This window comes from Microcaecilia unicolor, chromosome 11, assembly GCF_901765095.1.
Source record: "Microcaecilia unicolor chromosome 11, aMicUni1.1, whole genome shotgun sequence".
NCBI lineage: Eukaryota > Metazoa > Chordata > Amphibia > Gymnophiona > Siphonopidae > Microcaecilia > Microcaecilia unicolor.
The window spans coordinates 166,006,553-166,019,841 of NC_044041.1; the positions used below are offsets into that span (position 1 = coordinate 166,006,553).

Below are 13,289 nucleotides of genomic sequence, written 5' to 3' on the forward strand. Positions count from 1 at the left end.
ACCTCCTCAGGTAGACGTTTTTATGGGGGAAGGAAGACTGTTCCCTACTCTTCTTTTAAGCGTAGGTACAATCCTCCTTCTCGACAGCCGGCGGCCCAGGCAAAGCCCCAGCGCGCTCGCTCTCGTCAGCAGCGTGCGCCTCAGCAAGGCCCCTCGGCTCCCCAGCAAAAGCAAGGGGCGAGCTTTTGACTGGCTCCAGCAGAGCATAGCCGACATCAACGTATCAGTGCCGGGCGATCTGCCGGTCGGGGGGAGGTTGAAAGTTTTCCACCAAAGGTGGCCTCTCATAACCTCCGACCGTTGGGTTCTTCAAATAGTCCAGCAAGGATACACCCTCAATTTGGCATCGAAACCTCCAAATTGCCCACCGGGAGCTCAATCCTACAGCTTCCAGCACAAGCAGGTACTTGCAGAGGAACTCTCCGCCCTTCTCAGCGCCAATGCAGTCGAGCCCGTGCCATCCGGGCAAGAAGGGCTGGGATTCTATTCCAGGTACTTCCTTGTGGAAAAGAAAACAGGGGGGATGCGTCCCATCCTAGACCTAAGGGCCCTGAACAAATATCTAGTCAAGGAAAGTTCAGGATGCTTTCCCTGGGCACCCTTCTTCCCTCTGCGCCCAGAGTGTTCACGAAGTGCCTGGCTGTAATAGCAGCGGCGCTTTGCAGGCTGGAAGTACATGTGTTTCCCCTATCTCGACGATTGGCTGGTGAAGAACACATCCGAGGCAGGAGCTCTACAGTCCATGCAGATGACTATTCGCCTCCTGGAGCTGCTGGGGTTTGTGATAAATTATCCAAAGTCCCACCTTCTCCCAGTGCAAAGACTCGAATTCATAGGAGCTCTGCTGGATTCTCGGACGGCTCGTGCCTATCTCCCAGAGACGAGAGCCAACAACTTGTCCCTCGTCTCTCGGGTGCGAGCGTCCCAGCAGATCACAGCTCGGCAGATGTTGAGATTGTTGGGCCACATGGCCTCCACAGTTCATGTGACTCCCATGGCCCGCCTTGACATGCGATCTGCTCAATGGACCCTAGCTTCCCAGTGGTTTCAGGCTGCTGGGGATCTAGAAGACGTGATCCACCTGTCCACGAGTTTTCTCAAATCCCTGTATTGGTGGACGATTTGGTCCAATTTGACTCTGGGAAGTCCTTTCCAAATTCCTCAGCCACAAAAAGTGCTGACTACGGATGCGTCTCTCCTGGGGTGGGGAGCTCATGTCGATGGGCTTCACACCCAAGGAAGCTGGTCCCTCCAGGAATGCGATCTGTAGATCAATCTCCTGGAGTTACGAGCGGTCTGGAACGCTCTGAAGGCTTTCAGAGATCGGCTGTCCCACCAAATTATCCAAATTCAGACAGACAACCAGGTTGCCATGTATTACATCAACAAGCAGGGGGGCACCGGATCTCGCCCCCTGTGTCAGGAAGCCGTCAGCATGTGGCTCTGGGCTTGTCGTCACGGCATGTTGCTCCAAGCCACATATCTGGCAGGCGTAAACAACAGTCTGGCCGACAGGTTGAGCAGGATCATGCAACCTCATTAGTGGTCGCTCAACTCCAGAGTAGTGCGCCAGATCTTCCAGGTGTGGGGCACCCCCTTGGTAGATCTCTTTGCATCTCGAGCCAACCACAAAGTCCCTCAGTTCTGTTCCAGACTTCAGGCCCACGGCAGACTGGCATCGGATGCCTTCCTCCTGGACTAGGGGGAAGGTCTGCTGTATGCTTATCCTCCCATACCTCTGGTGGGAAGACTTTGTTGAAACTCAAGCAAGACCGAGGCACCATGATTCTGATTGTTCCGTTTTGGCCGCTTCAGATCTGGTTCCCTCTTCTTCTGGAGTTGTCCTCCGAAGAACCGTGGAGATTGGAGTGTTTTCCGACCCTCATCACACAGGACGAAAGGGCGCTTCTGCATCCCAACCTCCGGTGTCTGGCTCTCACGGCCTGGATGTTGAGAGCGTAGACTTTGCCTCTTTGGGTCTGTCAGAGGGTGTCTCCCGTATCTTGCTTGCTTCCAGGAAAGATTCCACTAAGAGGAGTTACTTCTTTTTATGTTGGAGGTTTTCCGTCTTGTGTGACAGCAAGGCCCTAGATCCTCGCTCTTGTCCTACACAGACCCTGCTTGAATACCTTCTACACTTGTCTGAGTCTGGTCTCAAGACCAACTCTGTAAGGGTTCACCTTAGCGCAATCAGTGCATACCATTACCGTGTGGAAGGTAAGCCGATCTCAGGACAGCCTTTAGTTGTTCGTCATGATAGGTTTGCTTTTGTCAAAGCCCCCCGTCAAACCTCCTACTGTGTCATGGGATCTCAATGTCGTTCTCACCCAGCTGATGAAACCTCCTTTTGAGCCACTGAACTCCTGCCATCTGAAGTACTTGACCTGGAAGGTCATTTTCTTGGTGGCAGTTACTTCAGCTCATAGAGTCAGTGAGCTGCAGGCCCTGGTAGCCCAGGCCCCTTACACCAAATTTCATCATAATAGAGTAGTCCTCGGCACTCACCCTAAGTTCTTGCTGAAGGTAGTGTCGGAGTTCCATCTGAACCAGTCAATTGTCTTGCCAACATTTTTTCCCCGTCCTCATTCCTGCCCTGCTGAACGTCAGCTGCACACATTGGACTGCAAAAGAGCATTGGCCTTCTATCTGGAGTGGACACAGCCCAACAGACAGTCCGCCCAATTGCATTTCCTTCACTTATGCCCAGGCTGGGCTGGCTCTTGAGGGTCATGTCACGGCTACAGTGTCAGAGCCATGGCTGCATCAGTGGCCCACTTGAAGTCAGCCATTATTGAAGAGATCTGCAAAGCTGTGACGTGGTCATCTGTCCACACATTCACATCTCATTACTGCCTGCAACAGGATACCCGACGCGACAGTCAGTTTGGGCAGTCAGTGCTTCAGAATCTGTTCGGGGTTTAGAATCCAACTCCACCCCACTAGGCCCATGTTTATTCTGTTCCAGGCTACACTCTCAGTTAGTTGGATAAGTTGTTAGGTCAATCTCAGTTATGTCCTCGCTGTTGCGAGGCCCAATTGACCATGTTTATTGTTTTGAGTGAGCCTGGGGGCTAGGGATACCCCATCAGTGAGAACAAGCAGCCTGCTTGTCCTCGGAGAAAGCGAATGCTACATACCTGTAGAAGGTATTCTCCGAGGACAGCAGGCTGATTGTTCTCACAAACCCGCCCACCTCCCCTTTGGAGTTGTGTCTTCCCTTGTCTTGTCTTGCTACATACGGGACTGATGAACACGAGCCGGTTCGGGCGGGAAGACGGCCGTGCATGCGCGGTGCGCATGGGCGCGCGAGGACTAGCAAAGGCCTTTGCTAGTGAAGTTTCCGATTGGAGGGGCTACCGTGGACGTCACCCATCAAGACAAGACAAGACAAGGGAAGACACAACTCCAAAGGGGAGGTGGGCGGGTTTGTGAGAACAATCAGCCTGCTGTCCTCGGAAAATACCTTCTACAGGTATGTAGCATTCGCTATACAGTTGAATAAGATGAGGAGCTTACCTAAGTTATAGAGTGGTTGGCAAGCTAATCCAGATGTGGAGTGAGTGGATGGTCAGTTGCCACATTTGTTAAAGGCCTAGGAAAAGAGCCTGCTTCCCGAAGTAGTTCTTCTGCGAGTGAGTTCTAGAGTGTAGGGGCTACTCTTGAGAAGTCTCACTGGCAGGTATCACATTGTGCGATTTATTTTGACAAGGATGCTGCTGAAAGGAATTTAGAGGCCTGAAGGGTGTATAGAGGGCTAACATTTTCCTTAGGTACTCTGGGCCATTTTGTCCAAGGACCTTAAAAATCAAAGATAGAAGTTTACCTTTGGCCCTGTAAGGTACTGGTAGCTAGTGCAGTTTTTACAGGAAGGGAGTTATGTGATCATGCTGCTTGCAGCCCAGTAAGATTCCTGACCTTTGATTTTAGGGGGAGTTCATATTTCCCAAATTATATTATGAAGTGAAGTACCTGTCTACTTGTGTTAGAAATGCGCAAAGTCTCTATTTTGCTTGTGTTCAGAAAGAGTTTGTTCTTTATTGCCCATTTCAAAGTTATTATTAGACTGGTAGTCAATTTACTCAAAGCCATGAGTAGATCTGTTTCAGTGGATATAAGTAGTTCACATCATTAGCATAGATAAAGAATTTTCTCCAAAGACAAGCAGGCTGATATTCTCACAAGTGGGTGACGCCACGTCGGCCCCGGAGAATTTTAAAGCAAAATCTCAAAATCTCTTTACGGCGTTCCGTCGCGCGAGCGATCGTACTGCGCATGTGCACACACCTCTTCCCGCTCGCCGTGCGGACACGCCCCTCAGTTTTTCTTTTTCCGCGTCTGAGGAGACACGGAGTTCGTTAGGGCTTCGTGTTTTCTTCAGGTCTTCGGAGTTAAATCTCTTTTTTATTTTTTCATTTGTACTTTTCATGGCAGGCTCATTGTGGCTTATATATACAGGTATTTTTTGTACCTGAGGCAAGAAAAAATTTAAGTAATTGCCAGAGTCACAAGGGGCTGTGCCTGAACAAAGCATATAAGCTTCTCTTTTCTTTTTTCTTGAAAGTGCTGGTATATTGTTATCTGTGGGCTCTCTCTAGCCAGCAAACTAAACAAGCCCACATTTTTAGGATCCATTTATTAAAACTTTACAAATGGCTCTCCAGAGCTGTGACAGCCTGCTCCAGCACACCACTGTCTTTAAGCCCCAACAAGTGGTAAAGGTGTATGTCACAGGAAAAACCAGGAACCTAAGCAGGTGCATCCCTGGTCAGCCACTGAATGGGCAACCTGGTGACACAATATCAGTGGTGTAACCTTTGAAGTGAGTCTCCACCCGCCTCGGCGCCTCCTGCTCTGCAGGTCATTCGGGCGCATCGGAGGATGTGTCTTGGGCCGGATCATCTCCCTGTGAAGCGCAAGTAGTGTCTCAAAGAAACGAGACGTATTCTACTCTGCCAGGGATGCCCAAAGAAGATCATTCTGGAGTCCGACAGAGACCGATGCACGCTGGGTATAGTTATGCATCGAATAGGTCTCCACCTGCCTCGGCGCCTCCTGCTTGGCAGGTCATTCGGGCGCATCGGCGGATGTGTCTTGGGCCGGATCATCTCCCTGTGAAGCGCAAGTAGTGTCTCAAAGAAACGAGACGTATTCTACTCTGCCAGGGATGCCCAAAGGAGATGCCCAGAGCTTTGCTCCCTCGGTTATGGAGGTATCCGGGCTTCAGATATCAGTCGGTGCCGAGAGCGTTGCTCCCTCTGTTATGGAGGTATCCTGGCATTGGACGTCGATGCACCGGTACGTCGGTACCAGGTATCATCGGTACCATGGGTCCCGTCGGCACCGGGTATCATCGGTACCATGGGTGCCGTCGATGCCGAGTGTCATCGGTGCCATGGGTGCTGTCGGTACCGGGTATCATCGGTGCCATGAGTGCCGTCGGTACCGAGTATCATCGGTGCCATGGGTACTGTCGGTACCGAATATCATCGGTGCGTCTGTACCGAGGAGTATCGATACCAACTACATTGGTACCATGGTCGGTGTCATGGGTCCCGTCGGTACCGGGTATCATCGGTACCATGGGTCCCGTCGGCACCGGGTATCATCGGTACCATGGGTGCCGTTGATGCCGAGTGTCATCGGTGCCATGGGTGCTGTCGGTACCGGGAATCATGGGCACCATCGGCACCAGGTATCATGGGCACCATCGACTATCGGTACCAGGTATCATCGCCCATCGGTACCGAGTATCATGACTGCCATCGGTACCATAGTATCAGGTATCGTCGGTACCGTGGATACATGGGTATCAGGTATCATGGATGCCGTCGGCACATGAGTACCATCGATACCAGATATCATGACCAGGTACCATCGGTGCCATGGGTGCCATTGGTACCAGGTGCCATGTGTACCATCGGTACCGTCGGTGCTGTTGGTGCCGGATATCATGGGTACCATTGGTACCACATGTCATGGCTACCATCGGTACCAGGTATCATGGGTACCATCGATACCAGATACCATGACTATCATCGGTACCAAGTACCATGGGTACCATCGGTACCATGTGTATCATCGGTACCATGTGTATCATCGGTACCGTCGGTGCCATGGTCTAGCAGTCTGGTTTTGATTCCCTTGCATTTCCAGACTTTGTCCTTGGCTTCGGGACCATGGGTACCATTGGATGCCATGGGTGCTACCGCCTCCTGCGGCATCTGGCTTTTCACCTGGTCTCCTTCACCGATGCTGCCTCTGGTATGGGTGTTCGCACCCTACTGGGGCAACTTCTCGACCCATAGTAGCCTCCATATCGGACGTGTTTGGATCTGAGCTGCTCTGTTTGAGTAGTTAGTTCAGTTCAATGATGGTCATCTGACATTACAGTGGAGATTGTGAATCCCAATGCCCAGAAGCTAGAGGTCCTGGACTACTATCTTCACCTGAGTCTTCTGCACTCAGAACAGATAGGAGTTCTAAGAACTTACTTCGGCGCCCCCGGGGCCAGAGCATACATCCTTAGCCTCTTTTGGAGAATGGCGTACCAGGCTGGCATGATCGCATCCCAAATCAAGTCTTGTCAGATCTTTACGAGCATTCCCACCGGAGTAGGCTAGACATTTTCACCAAGTGGTCAGGTAGCACACGGTGTGTCGCAGGTTCCTGTCCAAGGGCATTTTCGACACTTGTAATGTAACACCTAGATTTCTGCTCTAGGTACAGTGATGCGCAGACTCTCATGACTGTGTGCCTCTCTCCTGGAGGAGGAGACTCAGCAGAAAACTGTAGATATGCTGTACATACACTTCCTCATCTTGGAAGTTCTTTAGAGAGAGGAGTAGTTTTCCTTGTGCCTTAAGGGGTCGTACCTATACTCCTACTTCTCGACAGCCGGTTCGGGCTATGCCTCAGCACGCTCGTTCTAGTCAGCGGCGTGCACCTAATCAGGCCCCTGCAGCTATTCCCCAGGAAACAGAGGGGTTTTTGACTGGCTCCAATTCAGTATAGCCACTAAAAAAAAAAAAAAAATGTCCGTACCGGCCATTCTGCCTGTCGGGGGGGAAGTTTACATTTTCTCCACCAAAGGTGACTTCTTTTATCCTCCAACCGGTGGGGTTTTTCAACTAGTCCGGTTAGGATACATTCTCAATCTGGAATCAAACCCTCCACATTGTTCATTGGAAGCTTAATCCTTTAGCTTCCATCAAAAGTGAGTACTTGCAGAGGAACTCTCTGCTTTTCTCAGCGCCAATGCAGTCAAGCCCGTTCCACCAGGGCAAGAAGGGTTGAGATTCTATTCCAGGTCTTTCTTTGTGGGTTGCGTCCCATCATAGACATAAGGGTCCTAAACAGATTTGGTTCAGGATGCTTTCCCTGGGCATCCTTCTTCCCATACTTCAGGAAAACGATTGGTTATGCTCTCTGGATTTACAGGATACTTATACTCTCTTTGCATCCAGAGTATGTTTTTTTCCTAGTGCCTGGCTGTTGTTGCAGCGTATCTTCATGGACTGGGAGTGCATGTGTTCCCTTAACACGATGATTGCCCGTCTCAACAGATTACAGCACAGTACATATTGAGACTTCTAGACACATGGCTTCCGCAGTTCATGTAACTCCCATGGCACTTTTGCACATGACATCCGCTCAGTGCATCCTAGCTTCCCAGTGATCAAGTTTAGGGTATCTAGAGGATGTAACCCGACTGTTCGCCAGTCTTCGGTATTCCCCTCAGAGGTGGTTAATTCTCTCTATTTTGATTCTGAGGCATCTTACTCAGTCAAAAGCTGCTGACGAAGGTTGCATCCCTCCTGGCTATCCAACCAAATTATTTTAATTCAACAAACAATCGGGTTGTGATGTACTCGATAACAAAGGAGTACTGGATCTTGCCCTCTGAGTTAGGATGCCATGCAGATGTAGCGGTGGGCCCGCAATGCGGCATGTTTTCTCCAAGCCACTTATCTAATTGGCGTAAACAGCAGTCTGGCCGACAGGCTGAGCAGGATAATGCTACAGTTGAGCATGCCTATAGTTCGAAAGACCCCTCAGTGGATCTTTTGCTACTTAGTCCAATCGCAAAGTCCCTCAGTTCTGTTCCAGGCTGCAGGTTCACGGCAGGCTACCATCGGATGCCTTTCTCCTTCTTTGGGAGACAGGTTTTCCGTATGCGTATCCTCCCATACATCTGGTGGAAAAGACTTTGCTGTTTCTCAAGCAGGATTGTGGAGCCATGATTCTGATTGCTCTTTTCTAGCTGCGTCAGATAGGATTCCCTCTTCTTCTGGAGTTGGAATGTTTTCCAGCTCTCATTACGCAGAACGAGGGGGCACTTCTACATCCCAACCTCCAATCTCTGGCTCACACGGTCTGGATGTTGAGAGTGGGGTTTCGTTGAGTTTTCCAGAGTGTCTCCCGACTCTTGCTTGCTTTCAGAAAAGATTTCACAAAGAGGTGTTATTCTTTTTCATGGAAGAGGTTTGCCGTCTAGTGTGACAGCAAGGCCCTAGATCCTGCATCTTGTCTTATACAGACCTTGCTTGAGTTCTTTCTACACCTGTCTGAGTCTGGTCTCAAGACCAACTCTGTCAGTATTCATCTTTGTGCAATAGAGCTTATCATCAACGTGTGAAAGGTCAGCCTTTAGCTGTCCACTTCACGAGAGGTTTATCTCTCCCCCAATATTGAGAGAATTCCTTGTATGTGTCTAGGGGAGATTATTTCTGTTGGGCTTAGCACCCACAATAATTTTGACAGTTGGCTCTTATGCTTCGGTCAGAGTTCCTATCACTCCTTATCCAGTATCTTGGGGTCCCAATGTCGTTTTCATCCAGCTGCTGCAAGCTCAATTCGGGCCACTGGATTCCTGCCATCTGAAGTATTGGACCTGGAAGGTCGTTTTCCTTAGTGGCTGTTCCTTCAACTCGTAAGGTCGGTGAGCTTCGGTCTCTAGTAGCTCAAGCGCCTTACCTTACTTCTCATCTTAACAGAGTAGTTCTCTGCATGCAGACAAAGTTCTTACTGGTGCTGGAATCAGAGTACCAGCTGATCCAGTCAGTTGTCTTGCCAACATTCTTTCTCCCTCATCTTACAAGCCCTGGCGAAAGCAAGCTCCGCACTTTTTGCGTGGAGCAGACGAGCTCCCTCGGACGGTCCGCCCAGTTGTTTATTTCAGTTGCTGTCGGAAACTGCATAATTTCTTCTTGGATAGCAGAGTGCATCTCCTTCATTTTTGTCCAAGCTGGACTGACTCTAGAAGGCCATGTCACGGCTCACAAAATTAGAGCCATGGCTGAGTCGGTGGCTCATCTAAGATCAGTCACTATTGAAGAGATCTGCAAAGCTGCGGTGTGGTCATCAGTCCACACATTTTCATCTTACTACTGCCTTCAGCAATAGCCAACTCGTCAGTCGGTTTGGGCAGTCGGGGCTGCAGAACTTCTTTGGTGTTTAGAATCCAACTCCAACCCTCCTAAGCCCATTTTTGTTCTGTTCCAGGCTACACTCATTTAGATATTTCTTCTTTTCAGGTCAATTTTATTCTGGCCTCGCCGTTGCGAGACTCAATTGACCACTGTTTGTTGTGTTGTGTAAGCCTGGAAGCTAGGGATACCCCACTTGTGAGAATATCAGCCTGCTTGTCTTTGGAGAAAGAGTAGTTACTTACCTGTAACAGGTGTTCTCCGAAGACAGCAGGCTGCATATTCTCACAAACCCTCCCACCTTCCCCTTTTGGAGTTGTCTCCTCCATCTTTTGGATTTAACTGAGGGGCGTGTCCGCACGGCGAGCGAGAAGAGGTGTGTGCACATGCGCAGTACGATCGCTCGCGCGACGGAACGCCGTAAAGAGATTTTGAGATTTTGCTTTAAAATCCTCCGGGGCCGACGTGGCGTCACCCACTTGTGAGAATATGCAGCCTGCTGTCTTCGGAGAACACCTGTTACAGGTAAGTAACTACTCTTTATGTTCATCAGTCAAAGCAGCTCTGAGGCTTGAGGTAGATATTAAAAAAATAGGTGACATTGAGGCGTATTTTCAAAGCACTTAGCCTTACAATGTTCCATATGGAACTTTGGAAGGCTAAGTGCTTTGAAAATATGCCTCTACGGAACTTTGTAAGGCTAAGTGCTTTGAAAATGAGCCCCATTATGTATCTCAGTGGTACCCCACAGTTCAGTGCCCAGTATGTTAATGTACTTTTACTGAACAGAACTGGTTGTTTGTCTGACAAATAGGATACCTATTTCTGTCAGCATTGTAAGCATGATATTATGATCCACAGGGTCAAAGTCTGCTAAGAAGTCCTTTTTGACATTTCCCTGTTATTTTTTCTTAATGTTTATTTTTAAAAGTATTAAACAGGACCACAGAGAGACGCTTCTCGTGGAAGCGCAGGCAATTTGTTAATAAAGAACTTGATTCAGCAGGTTCCCGAGGTCGTGGAAAGAACTTTAATGGCCCAATGAGAGGAAGAGGCTCAATGAGAGGAAGAGGTAGAGGAGGGAGAGGGCGAGGTTCAATGGGAGGAGAGCATCATGAAGATGATGACATGTATGGAGAAGAGGAGGTAAATCATTAGCTGTTTGGCCCACCTTCACCTGTCCTTTATCCTTCTTTCATTGTCAAAGCAAAGCATTCCTAAGCTGATCTAGAGCCTGACTATTTTACTTTGAGCCAGCAGAAGGGTAGGCAAGGTACATAGCTATCCTTCTACCCTTGCAGAAGGTATGTTCTTCCTCCAGTGCTGCTTTGAAGTTTAATTTTTACAGTTCTTGAGCTCAGGCTTGTTTTAAGTGCAGTGTACATTGAGACTTGAATTATCTTATTTTAATTTAAAAAAAAACTGTAGTGAAAGAGAATCTTTTGAAAGATTGTGAATCTTTTGGTTCTATTTAATGTCACTAAGGAAAACTAATAATAATCTGTCATCTTGGGGAGAAGTGCTAAAATGTCAAGACACTGCCCTTTTTGCTGTTCTCCACCCCCCCAGCTCATTAATCACTTCGTATTTTTAACCACAGTACTGGGAAAATGAGGAGCCACTGGGAGAGGAGGAATATGATGATTATTCCAAGGAACTGAACCAGTACAGGAGATCGAAGGAAGGCAGAGGGCGAGGTGAGGGATGCCAGAAGAATGCAGCACATATCACATACATTTGTACAGGCTGTGCTCTCAGTTCAGAATGATTTCTCCTGTGGTTTTCTAGCTACTTTGGAGGGGTGTCGCTCAAGTAATACATAGCTACAGTGCAGCAGATGTCTAAAATTAAGGAAACTAAGAGCCAGATTTTATAATCCAGTGTTTCTCAAGATAGCTTTGGAGTACCCCACACCTAGTCTGGTTTTTGGGATATCCACAAATATTCATGAGATAGATTTGCTTGTGTATCTCAGAGGCTGAGCATGGCGGAGAGCAAAATGAGTTGCTCTTGCTGCAATCAAAGAGCAGATGAGAGGGGGGGGGGGAGAGAATGCTAGACATTGTTCTGTCTAAGCGAGCAGCAGTCTTGGGGGCTTCAACGTTCCCTAGAGAGCTTGCATGTCCCACACTATTGAAAATGTGATGGTAAAACAACACCCCCTATTGGCAGGACTGTAGGGGTAGGACTAAAGCTCAGCTTAGCGCAGGGTCAACAGGTTCTGCACTGTTCCCTCTATTTGTTTCTACTGATTTAAACCAAATAATCATACTGGGAGTGTGATGGAACTTGCAGCAGAGGCGTAGCTAGGTGGACCGCCAGGGGAACGACTACCCCCCACTAAAAGGACTTCACATGATCTGTCACATTAAAAATAGGCGCCATTGCTGTCCCCCCAACGCCTCAACCTGGCTACGCTTCTGACATGAGGCTACAACTAATAGTTACCTTCTGTGGCTCTAGAAACCGGAACACTTCGAGATGGTACAAACATGGCTGATCTCCATCCCGGAACCCCTCTGGGTGGTGCAAATGGTGATCTCCATTCTTTGCTGCTCCTAGACATACAGTCGTCTTTCAGCAAGGTTCCCATTTGGGAAGCTGTTTGTTCTTAAGGTTGGTCACTGGTCTGGTTCTGATGCATAAAAGTTAAGTAAAGCTGGGTTTAAAATTTAGAACCTGATTTATGGGCACACTTTAGGGTACACATCATAAGAGCATCACCTACACGTCTAAAATAGATCCAGATGGGCCAAAGCTACAGTTTCTTTGACCACAGAAGGATTTGGTGAATCAGAATTCTCCCATATCTGGTGTTGCCTATGAAAACCTGGGATCTGTGAGCATTTCCTATCTTCATGTCCCAAGGTGGACTGGATATTTCAGTCCACCCATCCTCACACAGCCTTGCGCTGGCAACCCTTTATACGATGAGTGGGATGTACTTGTCTTGCATCAGTTTTTGAAACATTTCCTGCAATGTGTTCCTTTAACTTTGTTTATAGAGTTTGGTGTTTCCGCCCCCCCCCCCCCCCTCCCATAAGCGAGATTATTCCACAGTGCCAACATCATTAGGAACGAGAAGTCCAGTGCTGTTTTGTAATTCTCACCCAAATGCAGTGTAGTATTTTGTGTTTTGCAGAATCCATTAAGGATGGATGTCAGAAAAACAAGATCTTTAACTGGAAAAGTGTTTCTTGAGTAGAGTGACTCTTGCAAAATGTGTCTTGTGCTGGCAGACATCAAGTTCTCTTCGTTAAATACTGGCACGCATTGAAACAGCTCACAGTGGCTGGTGAAAACAATGGCCTATAGAGGTAGAAATTCTGTGTGGGGTGATACCCAACTGGCTAAAGGTAAAATAGGAACATCATCTTCTGTTGTTTTTTTTTAAACAACCTTTGTTCTAGGTTTTCACAATAATGCAGCCAACATCCATCACAAACATGAACCCAGATTGTTCCCCAACACTCTCCCTCCCCCCCCAAAAAACAAGCAAAACCCCTCCAGGTTGCCTTAACTCCAGCTTCAGTAGCACATAGCATCCAACGTAACCGCTCAGGACCGCTCAGTAGTAGGTAATTGCAGTGGTCTTCCTTGATGAATAGCTGTCGCTGGGACATCTTATGACTGAGTAACTGATCCTCTGTAAGTAATGCTGTGCGTTTCCAATGTGCTGCTATAGCAATTTTGCCCACTGTAAATAAACAAACAGCAAACTTGTGGAGTGAAAATGCAGTAGGCAATAATCTGCATTCTGTGGGTAGTACACCTGGGTGATATGATGCAGAAGGTTCAAAATGTTTGCCAAGTAATTACGTACCCAGAGGCATAGCCACCAGATGTGAAAAAAAAATCTCCATT

At 48.3% G+C, this 13,289-nt stretch overlaps 1 protein-coding gene across 3 annotated transcripts in view; it reads left to right on the forward strand.

The window, feature by feature from the left end:
* Positions 1 to 13,289, forward strand: part of ZC3H4 (zinc finger CCCH-type containing 4) — a 282,668-nt gene that overhangs the window by 164,738 nt on the left and 104,641 nt on the right. For 2 of the 3 annotated variants that reach the window (XM_030218219.1, XM_030218221.1), the window contains exons 5-6: positions 10,429 to 10,571; positions 11,026 to 11,122. In XM_030218219.1, the coding sequence (XP_030074079.1) occupies positions 10,429 to 10,571; positions 11,026 to 11,122 (240 nt within the window). The remainder of the gene's footprint in view (positions 1 to 10,428; positions 10,572 to 11,025; positions 11,123 to 13,289) is intronic. The other variant, XM_030218220.1, reaches the window with a different exon arrangement.